The 14,642-nt window shown below is 43.9% G+C and overlaps 1 protein-coding gene across 2 annotated transcripts in view; it reads left to right on the top strand.

The window, feature by feature from the left end:
- Positions 1–6,685: 6,685 nt before the first annotated feature.
- The window catches only part of IFI30 (IFI30, lysosomal thiol reductase), a 37,043-nt gene continuing 29,086 nt past the window's right edge, over positions 6,686–14,642 (top strand). The window contains exon 1 of one of the 2 annotated variants that reach the window (XM_018558924.1): positions 6,686–6,928. In XM_018558924.1, coding sequence (XP_018414426.1) covers positions 6,773–6,928 — 156 coding nt within the window. In that variant the 5' untranslated portion in view covers positions 6,686–6,772. The remainder of the gene's footprint in view (positions 6,929–14,642) is intronic. The other variant, XM_018558925.1, reaches the window with a different exon arrangement.

A 14,642-nucleotide genomic window follows, 5' to 3' on the forward strand; every position in this document is an offset into this window, starting at 1 on the left:
AGGTTGGGCTTCAGGGATACCTGCTAGAATGGCTAGTTAGCATACAACACTTTGGGATGCATAGTTGGCAACCAGAAATGGAATAAATGATTTGTATTGCCCCATCCACTTTTTTAAAACGAGGAATAAACTTCTTATATTTTTATTTGTGCTGGTTGGCATAAAAATACTTTGAGGGGAATTTATCAAAACTGGAGCAGACAAAATCTGCAGCAGTTGCCCAGGGCAACCAATCATGGAGGAGAGAGCTAGGGGATCCAACCAACTAATCGATCATGAGAATAGTTGACAACTATTCTCATTATTGATTAATCGATTAGTTGGTTGCAGCCCTAGTCACCAACACTCCAAAATGCGAAGAAAATATTGCTAATTGCAAATAACGCCACATAGGTCACAATAGCCAACGTTTTGGGACTGTGCAGGGTCCCTCCTTCAAGGCAACACAGTGACTAATGCATATGATAGTGAACATATATACTGTACAGCAGTGACGTGCGGTACCTCTGGTTCCTGGTGAGGCATTCACCAGCCTCGCCCCCAGCACGTCCCACCCCCCCGCTGGCCGAAGCCCAACCCCACCGACTGAAGCCCCACCCCCAACAACCAAAGCCCCAACGACCAAAGCCCCGTCCCCAACCCGGTCCCCAAGCTAGTGTGAAGGAGGAAGGGAGGAGCCTCCCTGTCCCTCAATTGCTTGTCACTGCTAAGGCATTGAGATCAATGGCCTCAGTGGGTTTTTTATTCTTTTTTTGATTGGACAGCTTGGACCAATGGCGCTTTGCCATTGGTTCAAGCCATCCACAGAGCTCACGCCGCTAACAAAGAGTAGAGGCTGTGACAGCTCTTGCCTCAATAGTTAGGTTACACAAGCAGTGGGGAAGGCTGCTGCTGTGTAACCTAACTACCTGTCAAAAGCCAGATGCAGTGCTGCCTGTAATTAACAGGCAGCGTTTCCTCCATGACAGGTTATACAATGGGGATGCTTTCCCTTCTGTGTAACCTGATAGAAGCCGATCTGAATGGAGCAAAAGCTGTCAGCTTTAGACTTGACGCTGACAGCTTTTTATTCCATAATACTAGGTGAGGCTCTGCCTCACCTGCCTCACCTGACCGCACGTCCCTACTGTACAGTATATGCACATGTGCTTATATTATATTTGTGCCTATTCTTAAAATACAGTATATAATGTGGCTATTTTTGTTTCCTAAAGAAAATAAACAAGTAAACTGACATTATATGTCAGAGGAAGTAAAAATGAGAGCATAACGTTATCAGTTTTGTAATATAAGGCATGATCACAGAATTGCAAGACATTATACAACTGTCACTATTTTTCCAAACTGCCACATAAACATTACTGCTCTAACTACAAATAAAGTTGCCGTGTTACTAACTGAACATGAATATGACAACATTTCTCTTCAATATGCTCTACAACCATAGGCGTCTCTACAGGGGGGCAAATTGCCCCCCCTAGGCTATTCCTTGCCCCCCCCCGCTGAAAACGGCCGCTGCCGTTCACTATGCCCCCCCCATTTTGACTGTGGTATCTTATGTGCCCCCCCTATATATTGTTCCTAGAGTCGCCACTGTCTACAACATAACGTTTATCCTACAAAAACAGGAAAATGAATAACTATGGACACAGATGGATCAATGTACATAAGCGGAAATAACACATATATGTAAAAAAATATTGATGTTTACAAATATTTACTTATTACATTTTAATCCTAACTGGTGAAACATTCAAGAGCATGTCTTTGCACAATAACCTATAGATAGATATAATATAGCTGTATGTACTGTATATTCGACATCAAAGTATCTTGCTTGGGTATGTTAACATAACGGAGAAAACAAAAACAAGGGGCGCCTTTCCTAGTGTAGATACATTGTTATTAGCAAAACGGCAAAAGTAGGATAACACTCACAAAAGAGTAGATGACAATGAGCCTTCAAAAGCAAAGGTTGATCCTCATTTTAGCAAAGAGCAAAACACAGCATGTGAGAGCTGCACAGATAGTGTTCCTGTGTGCCAGCAAGGTATGCCTCAGTTGACGCGTTTCCGGGGGCCATCTTGGGAAGGGGGCGTGGCCCCAGAAACGCGTCAACTGAGGCATACATTGTCTGGCCAGGAAGGGAGTATAAACACCCGGGTCAGCAAGTGGTTAAAGACCTTACCTCCAGCAGACTTTGTATGTATTCTTCCTCTGGTTCATGGTGTAGAGAGGGACTAAGCACTATAAGATAAGCTACCTTGTTATTGGCATTCTTTAATAATGTGGACAGCTTTTGCTGATGTTGTGTTAATCTAGTTGTTCCCTTTTTTAACCCAGTGTAAAGGTGCCCACACACCATGCGATTATCGTACGATAATCGCAGGAAATCCCACGATCATACGATAATCGCAAGGTGTGTGGAAGGCATGCGACCTTTTCTACTGTAAAGCAAAACAAATGACAAATGCACTCAACAATTTGTCACCAGCTAGTTTCTACTGTACGGTCGCACGACTTTTATCTTAGGAACATGTTTGAAAACCCGCCGAGAATCGTACGATTGTCGGCGGGTGTGCGGCATGCTCGTAAGATAAATGCCGAACGGGCCGGTGTGTGCAAGCGCACACTGCCCGTTCAGCATTGTGGTCATCGGAAGCCTGCCCCTCAGCGGGGCGGGCTTGCGATTATCGCAAGTACGATCTGCCTGTCCAAGATGGGCAGATCGTACTTTTTTTAATTACCTTACAACCATCGCAAGACAAAAGTCTTGCGATGGTTGTAAGGGGTGTGGCCAGCTTAACATAGTAACATAGTTGATAAGGTTAAAAAAAAACAGGTTCAACCCGTTAAGCCTTTGTGTGTGTCTGTGTGAATTCCCATATCCCTGTATGGCCTGGGCAGGCCCTCCGCACACTATTTGTGGGAATTATTGTTATATTTGCACATCATGACAAAGCTCCATGTTTTAACTTTTTTTCTATCCAGTTAAAGATGATGCCATTTTATGAGGTTTTTTTGTGCTTCCATCACTGGTTTTAAATAAAACTAAACACATTGTTACTATGCCTGCTTTATTAAGATATGTGTTTCTGTGTCTTTTACATTATTGGCTATAAAAAGGTCATGATGTTTGGTCATCTGCAAATCAGAAAGCTTTCTACTGTATAGTAATACATTTAAATTTGGTTATATTTTTCCCAGTCACTAATAGGAAATCTGCCAACTTTGTTTGATACAAGTGAAATTTTGACCATTGTGACCAAGCTTCTGACCACTTATATAATAAGGTCCTGAGTTTGTCTCAAAACTGGTTTGTGCCCTATAAAGGTCAATGGCTATGCGAAAAGAGCTTAAAGTAATATTAAACTCTCAAACTTTTTTTTTTTTTCAATAATTAGTCCAGAGCAAACAAATATACCGTACTTTCTTGTATGCACAGCCTCTGCCTCTGTACATATTGACCACGATTTGTAACTCTTTTTTCTGGCGGTATGAGCTCATTGGAAAGTCCTGTGCCTAATTCAAGCCTTGTGACAGTTCCAATACCAGGGCTCTGTGGGGTCTCACCAGCACCAGGGTTCTTTAGGGTCTCACCAGGGCTATGTGGGGACTGGTTAGACCACACAAAGCCTGGTAAAACCCCACAGAGCCCTGGTTAAGCCAGGGCTCTGTAGGGTCTCACCATGACTCTGTAGGGTCTCACCATGGCTCTGTAGGGTCTCGCCAGGGCTCTGTAGGGTCTAACCAGCTTGGTTAGACACCACAGGGCCCTGGTGAGATCCCAAAGAGCCCTGGTGAAATCCCAAAGAGCCCTTCAGGGTCCCAACAGGGCTCTGTGGGGTTTAACCAGGGCTGGTGAGACCCCACAGAGCCCTGGTGAGACCCCGCAGAGGCCTGGCTAAACCAGGGCTCTGTGGGGGCCTCACCAGGGTAGCAGGCCTGTGGGGGTCTAACCAGCCTTGTTAGACCCCACAGAGCCCTAGTGAGACCCCACAGGGCCCTGGTTAAACCAGCGCTCTCCACAGCACTCTCCTCAGGGCTCTCCAGGCCGCCACTCACCAGTACTGTGCTGGCCGTGTCTCGGGGGCGGGAGCTGGCAGGAGCGTGCCGACATAGTCTCCATCTGCTGCTGAAGATAAACTCCAAACTCCCAGCCAGAGACCCTCGTGTGGTGGATGGGAGGGGTGAGGTCTCTTCTCATTGGCTGGTGGGCAGAGCTCCAGAAGACCGAGTGGATGGACCGTACAGACGATCGAGGAAACGTATGAGCGCTCAGCCCTGTCACTGTCAAACTGAGAGTCTCAGTTTGACAGCGGCAGGGCTGAGAGCTCACAACGTTACCTGACTGCGAGCGAGGTGATGTGCTGTTCCGACAGGGCAAACAAGGTGCCCCTATTATTCATAGGGGTGTCGGGCCCCTATGAATAATAGGGGCCCGACGCTGAAGTGATGTCCTCTGCAAAGGCTCCCCACCTCAGCGTCGAGCCCCTATTATTCAGCCTTGGGCACCAGCTGCGTGCTCCTACCGCGCTGGTGCAGAATCAGCACAGTAGTAGGGGTCCGACGCTGGGGTGAGGGAAGCCTTTGCAGAGAACAGCTGCTGTCCTCTGCAAAGGCTTCACCCCAGGGTCGGGCCCCTATTCAGTCTTGGACACCAGGCCAGCTGCTTGCTTTTACTGTGGTGATCTCTGCAGAAAGCCCCCCCCCCCTCGTCGGCCATATAAACTAAGCTGCTGTGCTGTCCCCCCAGCCCAGACACCAAGCCCCAGACTCATCTCACTCAGCAGCTGCTGCTGTTCCCTTCCCCCCCAGCTCCAGATCATTGCTGGCTTACCTTATCAGTGCAGTGACTTGACTACACACAGGCTCTGCCACTCAGCCTCCAGCTGTGAGAGCTCCGCAGCTGCCCCTTAGGAAAAAAAACCCTTCCTGCATGTGGGCAGGAAGGTACCAAAACATCACATTGGATGGGGGGTTTGGGACGTACCAACTGTTCCGTACAAGTCATACGGAACAGTTGGTACGTCCCAACCCCCCATCTAATGTGATGTTTTGGTACCTTCCTGCCCACATGCAGGAAGGGTTTTTTTTTCTGTGCTGATTCTACGGTACGACCGCGGCGGGCTCAAGGGGCAGCTGCTTTGGGCCCCACAACCATGACAGGGCCCGGGGCAAGCACCCTCTTTGCCCTGCGTTAAAGACGGCCCTGACTAAACCTAATCCATGGTGATACAGACTTCTGAAAACATTGGTTCCTACTGCACAGTTGAGTTACATGTTGACCTTGTGAGATAGTCAGTTGGTCATCTCTCTTCTCTCCAAGCTTTGGTCTCACAGAGTGGGTGTTGCCCCTTTGGACTGGGCGCTCCTGCTACCCCTTTATGTCTGTTTTCCCCTCTTGTTATGACATGTTCTTCTTGAGGGAGCTAGATTCTGCTCTGTATGAGGACCTGGATGATTTGGAAAATTGGTGATATACTTGAGCTGTGTTCTACGGGACCTCATGGGGGAAGGACTGCATTGTCTGTTGTTTTTTCTACTGTTTACTTTGACTTTGTGACATTCTAAATAAATATCATATTTAAAAAAATGGTTGCTGTATGTGATGGGCACAGTAAATTTAGATCCTAAAGGTGCACAGATACATGCAAAAAAGGTAAAAACTTCCAGTGGTCACAGGTAAGATTGTGATATCTCAATGCTGGGGGTTGTTAGACAAACATTATTGATACTTTGGAAAGGGAACCTATACTTTATACTCTATACTGTGACTGCGCACTCATGTGGTGATTAGTTTATGTGGGGCATGGACATATACATGAGGGCATTGATATATTGATATGCCAATTGAAAAAGTCCCTATGTAGTTTCACTACAGCTGCAGTAATGAGGTTGTCCACCCGTGATATACACCTACATACATCGGTTGTACAGACATTAAGGAAGAATGGAGCCCATCACACCAGGGGATATCTAATCAGTCTATTGTGGATAACTTTGAAATAATATTGAGTTTATAACCATATATCCTTATTTGTGTATTGCTTAGTAGTACATATGTGGCATCTGCCCCATCTTAATATACCCTAGTTAACTGAAGATGAAAGAGAATCTATACAGGAGCACTGTATATGGTGTTTAACAAATTAGCATATAGGGGTATTTACAAATATACCTGTGTATTGGGTGGCTTTTTAAAGTTTATTATTGTACAATGGTGTATTTTGTTAGTAGAATGTTGCACTATTGTTTTCAAATACGTGTTTGTAGGGCTTGTTATGTAATTTAGATCAGAAACATGTTTTATTCATAATTTTTTTATATATTCCAGAGGACAGTGGTGTACTTTGTATCCTATCGGGAGACACAATTTTTGTTATGCTGAGTCTTAAGTTCCCGCAAGATCCTTGGTGACTTATTTGTTTACAGATTGCAATAGGTACTTCTAGTTTCACAGTGCCGGTCACTCTCTTTCTCTATCCTTGAATCCTGGTGTTGCTCGAGCATTACATCTGCAGCCAGCTCTGATTTCAGGAAATACTGACATAAATCTCCCACATTGGCATAAGTCAGATATGTCATAGGTACACTTTATTTCTTCTGTATGTGTCCGCTAATATTATTGCCTTGCTTTTTTTTTTTTCCACTTCTACTTTAAATAAACATTTTTGCTGAGCATAGATTGTATTGGGAAGGAGAAGCAAGTGTGGGAGTTTCAGGAAGAGACTGAGATTTAGAGGAGTGGTTAAGTATTTATAACTCCCTTATGCTTCCACTTTCTTATTTAGTGACTAGTGCACTCACAATGAATTCTTCTGTTCTTCTCTTTATCTTGTTTTTTGTGTGTGCATCAGCCCAGCACAAATGTCCGCATCCTCCAAGCGAATGGTGCAGTTCCTGGGAAATTGCTAAAGCTTGCCAGGTAAGAAAATTCTTTCATGTTTGTAGCTTTGTCCATGTTGTCGAGTATTTAACTACTGTGTGCAGTCTAGCTCATCTCATACCTTACTTATACTTAGTCACTTGCTGTAAATATTTAAGCAAATTGATTTTAATAACTACGCCTGCTTTGTTATACTGACATGGATCGCATTTATTGGCAGGCCCAATTACCCTGTGACTTTTATGTTTGTGGACTATAAAGTCTGCTGTATTCATTTAAATGAAACCTGTTTCTTAATATAAACAATGATTGCTTAAAATGATGCAGTAAACACATTTGCCAAATCATATACCATGTTAAAAGCTACAAATTGTTCCTCTGGCAACTATTTGTGAAGGAGGCTATACTATAAAATAGAAGTTAACATTTAGGATGTAGTGGGGCTGACTTACTAATGGTTTTTCATGCATAAAGCTAACCTTTAGGTTTCTTTAAGCTGATGTCATGGCCCCCTCCCTCTGCGTGCAGAGATTAATACTTACAGAGTACAGTACTTTGTTTTAGGGTGAATTCACACCAAATGCATTGGAGCTGAGGTAGGTGTTGTTTCCAGTGCAGCTCCAACACAAGACTAGGCAATTTGCCTTTTCACAGATGGGCACCATTCACACCACCACGTTGCGGTGGTAACACGGTGGTGTGCACTGCAGAAAATACTGCATGCAGCAGCGAGATCCAGTGCTGTACAACACCTTGCACCTCACTGTGCCCATAGAACTTAATGAAATGTCACTTGTGACATTTCAATAAAATACTATAAAAATGTACACAGTGCTATGTGCTGGGATCGGTGCATCAACACTGTGCCAGGCACCACATATCAGCCGCTGTGCAATGTAGCGTAGCGGCTGGTGTGAATGGGCCCTTAAAGTGCACTAAAAGCAAGTCCTGAATCCAGTTAGATTGTGATATGTGTGCTGGCTGTCTGAATACAGTAGCGGGCAGGGAAGATTTCTCCATCCATGCTGTTTAGGGGGAATTGAATGATTTATTTCATTTTTGCTCTGTGGGCTAAAGGAGAGCAGTCTAGCTATGTAACTGCTCCGATGGGTGGTACACAATGTTATCTGCCGATGATGTTGTACCTCCTTGTGGTGCACTTAGATTATAATAGAGCCATACTAAAACCAGAAACACTGGATCTTTATATATTTGAACCACCAGACAGCATTAGGAGTGCTTTGTTTACCAGCAGGACAACTATGTAATATCTACTACAAACATGCATACTATTTTTTTTTCAGAACTTAGGATTTGTAACTCTTATGATTTCTTAATTAGGATGTTTAAAACTTTACACAAATTGACTTTTTTTTTGTCACATTGATAGTTGCACACAGGAAAGGCTGAAAGTGAAATTGATATGTTGCGTGATTCAAGCGTCCATAGTCCAAAGCTGAAAGAGTATAGTTAGATAAGAGTAGTGTTAGTGTGCTGTTTTATTGTGTGCCTAATGTTTTTGGTTTCATATTTTTCAGAGTTTTCAAATGTTAATATGTGAGAGTGTGAGAATTTTGTTTTTTTTGCTGGGGTACCTGAGTGTCTTTACACCTTTGTCCTTCCAGGTTATAATCGTGGTACCACCTTTCACTGTAGAGTATGCTGGAGCAGGGTCCCATAAAGTGTTCACCAAATCCTGCTGAATGTTTCTTAAATTTATTTTTCATCAAATAATGGATATATGCTAAATACTCATCTTCCATTTTCACGCTTTACCATGTTGGCTCCATTTAACAACACCAGCAAAAATCATTTGCTCCATTTCACAACACAGGCAAAGTGAAAAAACTTAAAGTGACACTAAACTCAGGAATTAATTCTTAAAAGTGCATTCAAGTATCTGAACTATTAACAAAAATCTAGCTTATTTGTTCATCACTCAGCTGTAGATCCTCAAATTGTCTCTGAATTGGTGCTGGCACTGTCCTTCCTTCTGGAGGGTGGCTACTTATGTTCCCCATAGTACATGTGTGTGTTGTAAAGTAGCCACTGCTCCAAGCAGAGACAGTTCACTAGGCAAACTAGGCAGCCACCTAGGGCACTCTACCGCCTAGGGCGCAACCTCAACCAGCAGCTTTCTTGCACTGTGCTGGCTATCCGATACCGCTAGGTTATCCCAAGACATGTGAGTGGTCTTCATAAAGATGGCCGAGGAGGGAGGACAGTTTGATAATGTGAGCCAGGGTCTGGCATCTTTTGAAGCCAGCTAATGAGCCAATGAGGGGTGTGTGGCCGGCTCAGTGGGAAAGTCTCTAGCAGCCGCTTCCTGTGCTGTACCCTTCACAGGCCACCTGGGTGTCACAGTGAGAGGTGGGGGGGGGGCACCTACAGGAAACTCTAAGCCCGCTGTGTGTGCTATGAAGGCCTGCTCGACCCTGCGTGGCCTGCATGTAAGAGTCTAACATTTCCTGTATAGGCTGTATGGTTCTGTGTGCTATGGGAGGACTGTGGACACCATGGTGGGGACATGAACCCTATGTGCTGGGAACACAATGTAGGGGACATGGACCCTGTGTGCTAGGGAAAGGCGGGGGACACCATGGAGGTGGTATGGACCTTGTGTGCTATGGAAGGGCTTGGGACAGCATGGAGGGGGCTTGGACCTGGTGGGCTAGTCTGCAGAGGGGAAATGGGACTAGCCAGTCCACTGGGACAGCATGTAGTTAGCCTGTCTAGTGGGGTGTCTGCTGGAAATTTGAAAGAAATTTAAGCTTTTTTTATGCAAGTAGCTGGTCTTGCCTAGGGCGCAAAATAGTCTAGCACCGGCCCTGGCTCCCAGCTCGCTCCCTTACAGTCTCACATTTAGATTACAAATTTGTATTGAGATTGTATTCCATCACGGGAGCGAGCTTGGAGTGGTGGCTTCTTTGCAACACACACAGGGGCCAAGGGGAACAAAAGTAACCAGTCTCCAGAAGGAAGGACAGTGTCAGCACCAATTCAGAGATGATTTGAGGACCTATAGCTGAATGATACACAAATAAGCTATGTTTTTTTAAATAGTAAAAGGTATTTGAATGCATTTTTACTACATCTACATTTACTACTACACTACATTTTCCTGCATTTAGTGTCACTACATCTTGCCACTCTGATCATTGCACAGCATGCTTCATTAAAATGCATAACAACTAGGGCTGTGGAAATTAACGATTAATCCCTCGATTAATCGTTAATAATTTTGATCGATCAAAATTATTTTGATCGATCAAAGTTCTTTTGATCCGTACTCACCTCTCCACCGGCTTCCGGGTCTTCCATTGGAGATCCGGTGACGTCACGGACATCGACGTCACCGGACTCCTCCCCCCTTCCCCAAGTGGCTGTGGGCTAACGTGGGCCTTCATCAGGCAAAACACTTGTTTTGGTGGGGACATGATCTCTCTCTCCTCACTGCTCTGCATTAGTTAGTGACATCGGCTCCATCCTCCGCCCTCCCCTGCCGCCGGTTCCTTCACTTCTTCTCAGATCGAGTTGGATCTGTATGTGCGTTATAATTAATCGAAATTAATCGATTAAAAAAAATTTCGATTAATCGAACAGGAAAATGTTAATCATTACCAGCCCTAATAACAACTCTTATTAATATATTTCTCATAGAAAGAACAAGGCTTAAAGCTAATGCTAGCATTACTTTATTTACTTCATGAAAAAACAAGACGTATTATATAACTAGTACAACTAGCAGAGGAAAAGTCAAAACAGGGGCGATTTACAGTAAATAAACAATATAAAAACTCCCCAGCACTTAATCCAGCCAACCAATACAGAGAAATATAAACTGTTTTGTACCTCTAGATTAAAAACACATGTGTGTTGCATACGTTTTAACAGGTTAAGTTTATTGAAGTTTAACATATAACAATTGATCGGCCCTAAGACAGCTCAGGTTGTGAGGCAAAGTAAACATGCATAGTCAGTGTAGATAAACAGAACGTTACAATGAAGTCTATGAAAACATCAGATTACAAAAAAATGTTCAAGGTACTTCAGACACAGAGCTGACGTGCATTATGACACCATGGAAATAGGGGGGGGGGAGAAGGGGGGCAGAGACAGGAGGGAAAAGGGTGTAAACACCCACAGCACAAACTATCACAGAGTAACCTCCTCAACCAAGACTAGGAAAAGATGGATACAGGGGTGTACCTAGACTTTTCACTGGGGGGTGTAAGAAGTGCACGTTACCTCTGGCCGGCATCCTGTCCAGCTCGCTGATGCCACTGGTTGAGCGTCCCGCTCAGCTCCTGGTAACCAGTGACATCACTGGTTGCCAGGAGCTGGGCAGGATGCCGGCCAGAGCGTCCCAGGTTGCTAAGAGCTCTTAGCAACCTGGGACACTCTGGTCGGTATGGCAGGCAAGTACCACTTTCTGCTTCAAGCCAGACTAGATCTAGCAGTGCACCCATTTACTAAATGTATAAAATAAACAGGAAACAGTGTGAAAATATAAACACAGTCAGAGTATAGTGGTAACAAATTATACATTTATGTGCTGCCATGTTAAATTAACTTGCTAAACATTTTTAATATTTATGTATTTATTTCCTGATGGTGGAGTCAACAACAGTAATAAGTAGATTCTTCAGGAAACTCCCTCTTTCTTGGAAGTGACTCATCCTGGGACATTCCCATGATCAGGCAAAGTGGTATTCGACTTAAAAAACTCACTTTAAAGCTTTATACACTAAAGCTGGTCATACAGTGGTAGATTTTCATACGAATGTTCACACAAAAAATCTCATCAGAACATTCGATAATGCCTTTAGAGACTTGATAAATTTTGTCAGTGAAAACATTCATTGTTAAAATGCCATTCCTTTGAGAAAACTTTTCCATCCTGCTCATTCGATGTTTTTCATCACTATGGTTGAAAACAATTGTCGACTCGACCCCATTAAAGGAGAACTATGAGGTGAGTGCTTTTCACTCACCTCATAGTTCTAGCCGACCTGTGACAATGAGACTGTAGACTCAGTAGATCGGGACGTGAGCGAACACATACCGGCGTTCGCTAACCTCTCGATCCTGTCACAGCTCTCTGCCGTGACAGGGGGAGGGGCTGGATTCCCCCCTACCCACTCCGATCCGCCAGCGCTGAGCTCGCGGTATACTGAGCTTAGGGTGACGGGAGGACGCTAGTTTGTGTCCTCCCGTTACCCTAAGGAGAACTATGGGGAAAAACCTTAACCCCATAGTTCTCCTTTAACTATTAGAAAATCGAATGAACATGCCAAAAACTATTTGAGCTTTTTCAAAAACTTTTGAAAAACAGTTTGTAAACTAAAATCTACTGATGTATGACCAGCTTAAAGTGGGCATTCACTCAATACATGCACTCAGCATGTATTGCATTCCTCCCCTGCACCCCGGGCTGTCATTCTTGCCTAGGCGAGATTGATGTCTACACCACTTTAATGCCTCCTGGGATATGCATGCTTCAGGTTCCATACCTGGGATATGTATGCTTCAGGTTCGAAAGAGGCAGCAGAGCTGGCAGGGCATAATCAGGGTCTAGCTGTCTGAACAAGGGACAGACAACCTAATGATGTCAGAAACACGGGACCCGGTGTATGGTAGCCGCACATTGGATCATCCAAAGCATAGCCCTGAAGTATTAGGTCTTCATCAGAGCTGCTGATGATGCAACTGTTTTGGGAAGGTCTAGCAGTGACATCACTCAAGTTCTGGAAAGGTTTAGGTTCCAGGCAGATAGTCCACATAACTCTTGCAAACAGGAGTGAAAACATAGTTCCACACTGGATCATAGGAGAAATCTAAGCTGGTGCAGACAGACTCAACCTTTTTACCCTGGTGGAACCCTTTAAATATTTTTAGGGACAATTAATGGTACATTAGCGTGATTCGTTGTAGATATAGTAATACATTAAGGATAAACACTTAAATAACTATTTTTTTTTCAAACCTGTATTTGTTTTGTTGTGATTACTCTTTTTATTGCTTCATATATAGAGTAGAAGAAAAGGTTTAAAAAAAAGGACAGATGACAAATTGATGCAACATATTCATTGTCTTTTGATACAATTTTTTGATACAATAATTCTTTTAACACCCTCCTCCCTTATGTTGATGTTTGGTGAAAAAGAATCTCCCTAAATTAAAGGTCAGGGTAGTGTCCTTACATTACAGTTTATCTGAACCCCAAAGCAAAAATGTAATATATTGCAGCTGGCTTGTGCTTAGATGTGGGGACTCTTTTAATTTTCTTTTTCCAGACTTTTTGTTGTCTTTATTTACACCTGGTAATCCTGCAAATAAACCGCTTTCTGTCCTTTCTGTGGCTACACTTACTTTTCTAATGTATTTATAGAGCAGCGGTTCCCAACCTGGGGTACAAGTACCTTTAGGGATATTTGGCAGCACATTTGGGGGTACAAATATTGTTGTAATGGCAGAAAAAGGCTGCGGCAGTGGGGAGTCTCAGTCAGGGCCTAAATGTGTGTAGAAGGTCTGCAGAGTCCTTTGGCTGTATTTTCCAGGAATGATTCTATAGTTGTGGCTGCCAACACCTCAGTTAGTCCCCAGCTGAGTGTTGTAACCTTCAGCTTCTCTTAAAGTGCAAGGAGCCCTAGATCCAGGGTATTCAGTCTCACAGACCACACCCCAAAGAGACCCCAAGATAACACTAGACACAGCAACACAATATGGCATACCCCAAGGAGTCCCCTACCCTAGCCTCCCAGCTCTCTCCTTCATCTCACTGACAGAGACACAGTGGCATTTGAGGACCTGCTACTGTTTGTGCAATATGGCCACACCTACCATTCAGCGCAGCATGCTACATGCTTTACCATTAGCCCCACCTCCACTGAGGGGTACAGTTTATACAAATGAACTGCCAAGTAATACACCGGTAAAAAAAAAAAAAGGTTGGGAACCATTGTATATAGAATCAATGGTTGCTGATCTAGACTACAAACACTCCAGGGAGGACATTTGTAGTTTACAGAAGATAGCATGGAAGCAAGATACCATTGTTTGTGATTTCAGTTTAATTCTCAAGAAGTGACCAGAACACTGTATTTCTGGTAAGATCAACAGGTATTTTTTATACTTCCTAAAAGTGTTCTTAGCCTAAAAAAAAACCTAATGGAGCCACCATATCTAACCGCCACAACTGGTAAGCTGCAATATATTACATTCTTGCTCTTGGGTTTAGATACACTTTAATATCAGTTAAAAATTTACCCTTCACTCCAGAGCCGTAGCTGACGTCATGTGCCCCCCTCCAGAATGGCGGTGCGCATGCACAGAATGCGCTGGTGGCCAAATCCAAAATAGCATACAAATTTGTTTCATTTGAACATTTTAAACTAAAACATTTTTAGTTTCCATTCATTTCGTCCGAAACTATTTTCAGTCTTTGCACATGTCTAGTAATATGTGTGCATGAGTGATGAGTGTGTGCGTGTGGGGAAGGGGGGTATTTTGTTTTTTTTTATTATTTATTTCTACTGTTGGGGGGCTTTGGGGAAATATTAGGGGTCTAAAACCCTGACATTTCCCTTTTGAAATAGAAAAAGAGATTGAGGACACAGAGTCCTCTGACAGCGGGAAACCGAGGAGCTGGAGCTTGTACCGCTCCTCTTCTCCCTGCTGAGCCGCGGCTGTGTTGGCCGCCTGGTGCCCTGTGGCCAATGGCGCCCTGTGCTCGCCCTGGCAATGGGGGTGC

This window comes from Nanorana parkeri, unplaced genomic scaffold (genome assembly GCF_000935625.1).
Source record: "Nanorana parkeri isolate BGI_ZX_2015 unplaced genomic scaffold, ASM93562v1 scaffold369, whole genome shotgun sequence".
Lineage (NCBI taxonomy): Eukaryota > Metazoa > Chordata > Amphibia > Anura > Dicroglossidae > Nanorana > Nanorana parkeri.